Source organism: Carassius gibelio, chromosome A14, assembly GCF_023724105.1.
Source record: "Carassius gibelio isolate Cgi1373 ecotype wild population from Czech Republic chromosome A14, carGib1.2-hapl.c, whole genome shotgun sequence".
Classification (NCBI taxonomy): domain Eukaryota; kingdom Metazoa; phylum Chordata; class Actinopteri; order Cypriniformes; family Cyprinidae; genus Carassius; species Carassius gibelio.
The window spans coordinates 19,079,050-19,090,093 of NC_068384.1; the positions used below are offsets into that span (position 1 = coordinate 19,079,050).

The window sequence follows — 11,044 nt, forward strand, 5'->3', positions numbered from 1 at the left end:
TTAATGATATCCTTTGTACTAATCTCTCTCTCTCTCTCTCTCTCTCTCTCTCTCTCTCTCTCTCTCTCTCTCTCTCTCTCTCTATATATATATATATATATATATAAATTCATGATAGGAAGGATGAGAATGATTTGATCGAGGCTATAATTTTCAGCACCATGGACAGCGGCACTACACAGGCCGTTTAAAGGTAACTTTTAGCTATAATAGACAACATCGCAGACTACTGTAAAATATCCTTTGAAAGCTATTTTTAGGAAAAAATAATAATAATCACATCGTGTAGAATCACCAGTGTGCTGCCCGCTTCAGTCCAGTCGATGCTGCGTTTCTCCTTTGGATTTGTTTTGGTTCCACTGGTGTCAACACTCTTCAGACAATGTCTAATGGGCCCAAAATATTTAACACCACTTTTCCTGGAGTCTGTGGTTCTGTACATTTCATAATTATGCATGTGCTGCAGAGTTTCTGTGCCAACAGTGTCTGCAGATAGTACCGAATAACCGGGAGATATGATTGATGACACAAATGAGATTGCCTCCATCTGTAGATTTTAACAGATAGTATGACAACTAAACACATTATAAAAATAAATGCGACTGCAGCCAAGGCCAAGACTAGATAATAGCCAGATTATCATTGTATTCGTTGTGCGGAAAATCACTGAACTCCGTCGAAATTTCAGGGAAGCTCTCCGCCACTGCTATGTTAACATTGACTGTAGCTAATTGAGAGGACTGTCTGTTGTCCTCCACTATAACAGTAAGTCTTTATTTCACAGCATCAAATGAGAGCCAGGCATTCTTGCCAGAGTCCACATCAACAGTTACCACTTTAGTTACCTGATAACCCACATCTGCCAAACGAGGCACCACCGAAGTGCCAGACTGGACCGGATACAGAACCTGAGGCCCATTGTCACACTGGTCTTGAAACGTTAATGATAACTGTTGATAACTTTTGAACCAAGAGGTGGAGACCCTCCATCTTGCACTCTCAAATGTATATTAAAATCTTTCATCTGTTCGTAATCAAATGATCGCACCGCGTGGATATTCCTCTGTCTGCATTAATACAGAAACATTTACATCTGTATCTATCAGATAATATGCCATACGCACATTTTGTCCTGCATCAGGGTCTGTTGCTTTAGGAGTCAGCAGAGAAACACCGGGAGATTTATATATACATTTTATATCCATGCTGAATTAAGGCTTGATTATTGTTGCTAATATCAGTAATATCTAAAGAAACAGTAATTTTACTAAATAATGAGGGGCTACCATCATCAACGCAACTAACATTAGGTTAAAACTGGAAACTTTTTCTCAGTCTAGTGGTGCATCGGTGACAAAAGTACAGTAAGTGGACCTGTCCATTTTTACCAGTCTAAATCCTGGATGCTTATTAAAGCTACAACTTTGCCTGGTGGAGAATCTTCTTGTATTTGACCAGAAAAAAAAAAAAAAAAAAAAAGATGTCATTGTTATAACTGGGCTGTTGTCATTAATATCTACAACACCTATAACTAATTAACTGGCACCTGCGAACCCACCTGGGTCTTTTGCTTGAAGGTTTATTTCATAATTTTGAATTGATTCAAAATCTAGATTTCCTATTAAAATTTATTTCAACGGGTATCTGTATTTCCCTGTGCCGGTTGATGCAATGCCTTTTGTATGCAGCTCTTTTGCTCATATTGTCTCCCTGGGCAACAGCACCTCCCACAGTCAATAAGCACCACAACAGCATTACTGGACTGTCCAGCACAAGGGAAGAAAGACGGTGAGCTACACTCTCAGAAATAAGGTACAAAAGCAGTCATTGGGGTGTAACCTTTTCAAAAAATACACCTTTGTATTTAATTTATGCATATTAATACCTTATGCCCCAGTGACACACACTTGTCACACACACTTGTCACACATACACTTGTCACACGCGCACACACGCGCGCGCGCGCACACACACACACACACACACACTTAGTAAAAAAATAAATATTGTTAGTCCATGGTGTCCAATGCATTAACTAATGTAACCTTATTTAAGTTGTATTTTTGTGCCATTATGTGGTTTTGGATATTGTAGTTGATTTGGACATGTAGATACCACTGCTGTGCAGATGCATAAAACATGAGCAGCACTAAAGCTGCTGCATAGTCATACATATTATGTGTGATGAGACTCCAATATTCAGACTGACTGTGTGTCCCATGAGGCCTGATGGATTTTAATGCTTTAAAATAGGCCAGAGTCCAGCCTTAAAGCATAGTGACACACTGCTGCAGCAGGAGAGGAGAGCCAGAGACCTATATAGGGCACACACACACACACACACACACACACACACACACATACACACTCCTGCAGTAAGATGATGCAGTTTCTCTGCCACAGTTTAAGTGAACAACCACAAGATGGAGCACAGCACATAGTGTATGATAACATTCAGTTACTGAACTGAACTGATCATGATTAAACAGTTCATCAGTAAAATCGTGTAGGAGAGGTGGAGACATGAAAATGTAAATTACAGACAGAGAGAAAGAGAGAGAAAGAAAAATACAGAAAATATGCATGAAAGTCTAAAAAGTATTCTGTGAATTGACAACTGTATTTTACATAACAAAAGTAGTTATAAAATTTAAAATGTAAACATTTTCTTACCTTAAAGGTGATTGATTAGTTTCCAATCATTAGGATGGACAGCAGGTCGTTGAAGGAAGAAAAGAGAAAAGAAAGTTTAAAATGCACTTTGTTTGTAGCACTTACACTGTACACATTAGTAATACTGATGCTTTCATTGGCATTACCATTAATAAAATAAAATAAAAAATAGATAAATAAATAAAAATAAATCAAAGCCACACTAGATGGCAAATATAAATAAAAGAGAGAGAGAGAGAGAGAGAGAGCAGGGGGAAAACATCACAGACCAAAGTGCACATAAAATGGGTTTTTTAAAACAGCTTAAAACACACTGACAACTATGACGTACCAACAGAAAGAATGGTGTCATCATGATCTCCATCTTAACAGTGCTCACTGAGCAACACAGGAGTGTGGAGACACATATTTATGCCTCTGTCCTTAAAATCTCTACAATAGCTGTTCATGAACCCATCTCTGCTGTCTGTGCAAATCCACTAATATGACAATCGGATTATATGACAAAGCAATACTGGATTTCATATGGTCTGTGTATGTTATAATATTTTGCTGTTCATTTTCTCTTCCTCATACACACAGAACCATTCTCACGTGTGCAGCAGTGTACAGCAGAAGTAGGCCTGCCCAAAAGAAATGAAGCACACATGGGTGAATATTTAAAAAAGCACACAGTCACTGTCTGGGAAACATACAGCATTCTGTGGATACAGGTATGAATTACAGATTTATTACCATAGCATATAACTATGTGGATATATTCCATATAATTGTTTTTCAGGGTTATAAATTCATAACTTTCACTCTTAACTTTAAGCAGTATATTAACCATCACTAGATCTGATCCTAATTGAATCCATACTAATGTCAAAAGAAAATTCCTAAATGAAGCTCAGCATGACAATTAGGTGAAATAATTTGGAAATTCAGACAATCTCTCTCTCTCTCTCTCTCTCTCTCTCTATCTATCTATCTATCTAGCTCTCTCTTATAATAATGTATGCTCATATTTATGGTCCAGTTAAATACATTATGTGTTATTCATTGCAGATGAGCTCAGTGCACAAATGTACAAACATATGGCTGCTCAGAGAGAACATTACTGTCCATTTTGACTGTATATTTAATCATACAGACCCAGTGAAAACCAATACACAATTTACACGTGACAAGACAAAATCATCCTTTATCCCATGTAAGAAGCTCAAGTCATGAGTCTGGAGATTCAAAGTTATGGTTAGATATTTGGGAATGACTAAAACAGTCATAAACTTCACATTTTTAGGCTCATCTGTAAATTTAATAACTATTTCATGGCAATATATCTTATTGACAAATGTAATTTAAATGTTAAATGAAGAACAACACAAAGCACCATCATTAGATCTTTCACACTATTCTTAACTCTAACATATGGACTACTTTTAACCTGGGGTTTACTGAAACTGAAAGCAAGTATGACCAGTGTATCTTTATACTAGAATAAAGAAATCCTTCAGATTTGAACTTGAAGGTAACAGGTCACATTACAGTCTTATGCTACCTGTTTTGAAAGATAAGCATATGCAAAAACATCCTGACATCACACTGCTTATTTTAAGAGACAACTTATCTGAGCAAAGACAACATAAAATCTCTGATTAAAAATGTCAGAGACATCGGAAAACCAGGAAGATTGTGGAATGTTACATGGACTACACTATTATTTCCCATTCGAGAGAACCTCAGATTGTGCCCCTTTACATAAACAAATTTTACAACACAACTTCTTTCCAAGAACTTAAAATCATTACTTCTTTCCAAGAACTTAAAATCATTAAAGGACATAATGCGCATAAACAGCACTACTCAGGGTAACTGTTAAAATATCCAAAGTGTCTATATAGACACCTCCAGAGGCTGTAATATAATAACTAAATACGTAGAGGTTAATATCTATTGGTATAAAATTAATCTCTGTAAAAATAATACATGCACACATGTACGTTATACAATGGTTCATAAGGAATATTTATTATTTGAATTTTAAGTTCAGAAGTGCACATTCAAGACTGAATTTTACAATAACATAAGAAAGGAAACAACATTAAACAACAGCTTATGTATAACTGGAACATAAACTGAACATGAACATAACTGTTCAGAACATAAAGATCAAGAGTACAGAAAAAGAACTGAAGATGAAATCATAAATGTGATTAACAGAAATAGAAGAGTGCTCATATGAAAGAAAGTAAAAAGTTGAAATACTACTGATTACTAAATAAAGTGAATAAATCCTTTCAAGCCACACACACACACACGTTATATATATATATATATATATATATATATATATATATATATATATATATATATATATATATATATATATATATATATGTGTGTGTGTGTGTGTGTGTGTGTGTGTGTGTGTATGTAAAACAAATCGTGTCACATGCAAATTTAAAGCAGAATAGAACATACAACATTATATTGAGGGATTATAATAATTAACATTTTTCATTTATTTGATTAAAGGCTTTTCTGTCCAATTTGTTGCTAAGGATTTTGTATGACTGTCAGCGTCAAACCATCTGGGTTAGAGTTTATTTAGCACTAAGACCTTTGCACGTGTGGTACTGTGGCCACCCACATGCGACGAGCATGTCCAAACCAATGAAGTAAAAACCAAATCTCAAGTGTCCTTTCCATGAGCCTGTGGTTAAGAATGAATTATTTCGATCATCTTTCTGCAGAGTATTGATGTGGCTCACATCAGAGTAGCCAGGTGCTCTGTAGGTAGTAGGAAAAACTGGTAAGTTTGCAGTTGAATGGTACATGTATCGGTATCTACAGAATCTCATTTAGGTCCAGGTCCTGACTCTCTGTGGTCATTAAAAATCCCAGGATGTCTTTCGAAAAGAGTAGAGGTGTGACCTCGGCATCCTGGCTAAATTCGCCCATTGGCCTCGGACCATCATGGCCTCCTAACAATCCCCATATCTGCTGATTGTCTTCATCACTCTGTCTCCTCTCCACCAGTAAGCTGGTGTGTGGTGGGCGTTCTGGCGCAATATGGCTGCCGTCGCATCATCCAGGTGGATGCTGCACACTGGTAGTGGATGAGGAGATACCCCCTGTCTATGTAAAGCGCTTTGAGTGCCTAGAAAAGCGCTATATATATATATATATAAATGTAAGGAATTTAGACCATGGCAAAGATGAGCACAAGGAAAAGACTTGACATGTCTGCCAGAGCCATTATTAAATATAAAGTAAGGTCACTGTGTCCATGTGATTTATCTGTGCCATGTGCAAAGACCTCATCGATGATAGGCAAGCCATTTTCTATCATAATATTGATAGTTGCAGTTGCAGACAAAAAACCAATACCATTATTGCTCACAGAGACTATCAAGGTTCGTTAGATTTTGTCATCTTCTGCAAACAACCTTAGTGTCCTCATTTCCCCACAGTGCAGTCCAATGGAGAACAAATTAGGCTGTGTGGCTTTAACAGTTCTATAGGACAGCTATGCATTATGCCCTGCGTCTGCATCGTTCGCAACCACTTTGGTGACCAGATAACCTGCAGGAGCAGCTCAAGGCGCAATGTCAAGTGCAAAGTATCAATCAAACTAAAGTGGGTAAAGGATAGCTGGAGCATTGTTATTCTGATCTGCAATAAAAATCTGGACAGTGCATGTGCTAGTGAACTATGGCCTGCCTTCATCACGTGCCATAACTTCAACATGGAAGTGAGTGGATGTTTCGTAAGCAAAGGGGCGCAGAGTAAATATCTCACAAGTTTCTGCATTGATGGAAAGATGAGAGGCTGCATCTTCTGAAAGAGAACACAGGATTCTAACATTCTGCCCTTCATCTGCATCATCAGCTCTGACCCTTAATATCCAGGGCTCTCCGAGGCTTATTCTCTACAAATTTGATGCTGTAGTCATGATGCTGGAGTTGTCATTCTCATCCGCTATGAAGACACTAACGATCAAGTTACTGTTTAGTGGAGGAGAACCATTGTCTCTGGCTATCACAAGCACTTTGAAACCTTTCGTTCATAATCAAACAACCTCACGGATCAACACGAAGGATCTCACAATCAACACAAATTCATTGGAATGCTTCAGATATTAATAAAAAAAAATTAAATGCAACAACAAAACAATTTAAATGTACAATTTAAATTCAGAAAAATCGAGAGAAGTATACTATGTCAGGCCATCAGCTGCTGTCAACGATTTTCTGCAACAAGAGGAACTTGAAGCCCTGTGTATGACTTCATAAACAGGGTGGAGAGATGTGTACTGAGACACATATTGTTTTGCAGGTGAAGAGCGACACTATGAGTTGAAATAAGAAACTGCATGACATTCTTATCAGACAGAATTAAGTCTTAAAACATAAAAAGAACGTATGTTGTATTTAGCAAGTTATTTTATTGTTAAGTAACGGTGTAGCAAAATTAAAGCCAGCAGCAACATTCTCTTAAGTGCTAGAGAGAAAGAAGACCACAGTATGTATGTTATTCAAAATCAATCAATCAGTTAAACAAAGATGGAGGAATAGAGAGCTACACAAGAAAAATACTCAAACCAGTAGAAAATGGCAGTGCAGCACCATGGACAGCAACATAGAAAACATGCCACTTCAAAACAGATTAAAATTTCGTGTAGAATATTAACATTAAGGGAATGCTACTCACATATGAACTTACTTCTCATTATAAACTAACTGCACAGAAAGACAATACATAAATAGAAAAGTAAAACTGCTTAAACGGTAATATGTTATCGCAGACAATTACATATGGCAAACTGGTTTAAGGACACATATACTGACTGATGAAATGTTTTAATGAGCTTGACAAAAGCATTTGTCAAAAGAATGAGACATAAAAAAGCAGTCAACTGAAAACAATTATTAAACTTAAATTAAATCCACCAAATATTTTACAAATAAATACTCTAGTCCTACCTGAAACGAATCGCTCATTGCTGCACCAAGCCCTTCGAGATCATCCACAGCGGACTGAGTCTTTTTCAGAGTCAGGTCAGCAGTCAGCGTGCCCTCATTATAAGATCTGATGAACTTGAAGTCACTAGTGCGCGATCCCGTGGTCAGGTATGCGTCATAATTGTAAGTGCTGCGGAGAGTTCCCGCGCCCTCCACCTCTGCGTAATTTGGAGGAAGATACGCGCTGGGAATGGCTACAGCTCCATCAAACAAAAGTCTGGGCTTTCTCCTGCGACAAAACCTCACGGCCAGGATGATGACGATGAAGGTCAGGAAGAAAGTGGAAACGGACACCAGCGCGATGATCAAATAAAACGTCAGTTTGGAGCTGCTCTCGTCACGAGACATGTCTTTCAGTTCTGGAACTTCAGCCAAGTTGTCTGATATAAGTAAATACAATGCGCACGTGGCTGAGAGAGAGGGCTGTCCGTTATCTCTCACGGACACAACGAGGTTATGTTTCATACTGTCAGATTCAGAAATGTCCCGCTGCGTCCTGATCTCTCCATTGTGGACACCGATAGTGAAAAGTCCCGGATCGGTCGCTTTAATAATGTGATACGAGAGCCACGCGTTCTGACCAGAATCCGCGTCCACAGCGATCACCTTGGAGACCAGGGAGCGCGCCTGAGCAGCTTTGGGTACCATCTCTGTCATGAAGGAGTTTCCTTCCGGAGAGGGGTATAATATCTGAGGGGAGTTGTCATTCTCATCCGTTATGAAGACACTCACGGTCACGTTACTGCTTAGAGGTGGAGAACCGTTGTCTCTGGCTAACACAAGCACTTTGAAACTTTTTAACTGTTCGTAATCAAACGATCTCACGGCATGAATGACCCCGGTGTCTCCGTTAATAGATAGAAAGGAGGACGCTGATGCACCATTCACATCAGAGGACAACAGAGAATAAACTACAGTGCCATTCTGTCTCCAGTCCGGGTCTGTAGCTGATACTGAACAAATAGAGGAACCCGGTTTGTTATTTTCTTGCAGATGAGTTCTGTAATTCTGTTCCTGAAATACTGGTGGATTATCATTCACGTCAGCTACAGTTAAGTAAATATTCTTAGTAGAAGATAAAGGCAGAGAGCCCTCATCAGTAGCAATAATTGTGATATTATAATCAGAGAGCAGCTCTCGGTCTAATTCACCTGTGGTCACCAGAGAATAGTAATTTTTGATTGAAGGTACGAGTTTAAATGGGACGTTTTGCTGAATGGAGCATCGTACCTGTCCGTTATTCTCAGAGTCTCTGTCCTGCACATTAATGATGCCAACCTCTGTACCGGGTAACACATTCTCAGGAACGGGATTGTTAAGAGAATTAATTCCTATTATAGGTGCGTTATCATTAATATCAACGATCTCTATTACTACTCTGGAATAACTAGCTAACCCTTGACCATCTTTAGCTTGAATGGGAAGTTCGATTGTAATCTCCTCTTCATAATCAATCGTTCCGGTTAGCTTAATCACACCAGATACAGAATCGAGGAAAAACAATTGCAGGACCTTTTGAGACAAATGACCAAATGTATAGGTCACTTCTCCATTTTGTCCCTCGTCAGCATCAGTAGCACTCACTGTCACCACTACAGTATCTACAGGAGAATTTTCAGGCAGACTGACTTTATAGATGGCCTGACTAAATACTGGAGCATTATCATTAGCATCCAGCACAGTGACGTGTATGGCTACAGTACCTGATCTCGGTGGAGTCCCGCCGTCTACTGCAGTGAGAATTAATGTTAGCTCTTTCTGCTTCTCACGATCCAACTCTTTATAAAGCTCAAGCTCGCCATATTTTCTTTCATTTTCCCTGGTTAGTATATTAAGAAGAAAGTGTTCATTGTTTTGAAGTGTATATGACTGCACTGCATTCATACCAATATCCGCATCATAAGCCTCATCTAATAAGTAACGAGAGCCTTTAAGTGCCGATTCCCGTATTTCGAATTTAACAATTTCTTTAAAATGTGGTGAATTGTCATTTATGTCCTCAATATGGAGAATGAAGCGATGCAACTCTAAAGGATTTCCCAGCACGAGGTCCTGTTTTATAACACACGATGATTTCGTTCCACAAATATCGTCTCTGTCGATTCTCTCCGCTGCGATCAGTTCTCCAGTATTCAGATTAATGTCACAGTATCGTTTTTTACTACTGTCATTATCAACGCGAGCCTTGCGATATGACAGTCTGTTCACATCGAGTCCGAGATCCTTTGCTATATTTCCAATCACAGATCCGCGTTTCATCTCCTCTGGGAAAGAATAACTCACGTCTCCATAAGCGGTGTGCGCCATCAGCACGAAGAACAAAAGGCCATACATCTCAGCAGCAACGCGAGACCTTTGAAATGCTTCAGTTATTAAGCACAAATTCAATCCAATAACAAAACAATAAAAATATACAAGGCGACAAATGTAAAATTAATTTCAGAAAAATCGATAGGTGTACACTATTATCAGGCAATCCGTCGTTGTCGAAGATTTTCTACAACAACAGGAGCTTGAAGCCCTACGTATGACATCATAAACAGGGTGGAGAGATGTGTACTGAGACACACATTGTTTTGCAGGTGAACAGCGACACTATGAGTTAAAATAAGAAACTGCATGACTTTAATATCAGACAGAATTGAGTGTTAAAACACAAAGAACGCGTGTATTATTATTATTATTATTATTATTATTTATGTGTAGCAAAATTAAAGCCAGCAGCAATATTATTATAAATGCAAGAGCTAAAGAAGACCTCACTATGTTATTCAAAATGTATCAAACAAACATGGGGGGATAGATATCTATACAACCAAAATACTCAAACCACTAGTAAATGGCAGTGCAGCACCATGGACAGCAAGAAGGAAAACCTGTCCTATGCCATTTCCAATCAGATTAAAATGACGTTTAACCGATTTCAAGGGAATGTTTCTCACATATGAACTTAAAACTCATTATAAACAAACTGCACAGAAAGACAACATTCAAACAGAAAAGCAGAACTGCTTAAAATGCAATATTTTATCGCAGACAATCACAAATGTTAGACTCCGTAAGGACACATATACTGATTAAATGTTTTAAGGAGCTTGACAAAAGCTTTCGTCAAAAGAATGGGATAGATGTTCTCGAAATCTTTAAAAGATCCCTAACAACTAAGTTTTACAGCTTTAGCTACAGCAGAAATAGCTACCTCATACAGAAAAAAGTGTAAAAAAAATAAATAATAATATTTCAACGATTTATTATGACGCATACCTGACCACGGGATCGCGCACTAGTGACATCAAGTTCATCAGATCTTATAACGAGGGAACTGACCTGACTCTGAAAAAGACTCAGTCCGCTGTGGCTGA

At 38.2% G+C, this 11,044-nt stretch overlaps 1 protein-coding gene across 1 annotated transcript; it reads right to left on the reverse strand.

Annotated features, from left to right (window-relative positions):
• Positions 1-773: 773 nt before the first annotated feature.
• Positions 774-10,201, reverse strand: LOC128027094 (protocadherin beta-12-like). Its single transcript, XM_052614403.1, has 2 exons — positions 7,644-10,201; positions 774-908 (listed from the first exon to the last, which is right to left on the reverse strand). Exons 1-2 carry the CDS (start codon positions 10,014-10,016, stop codon positions 774-776), a joined length of 2,508 nt encoding a protein of 835 aa, XP_052470363.1. The 5' UTR covers positions 10,017-10,201.
• Between the last annotated feature and the right edge of the window lie 843 nt (positions 10,202-11,044).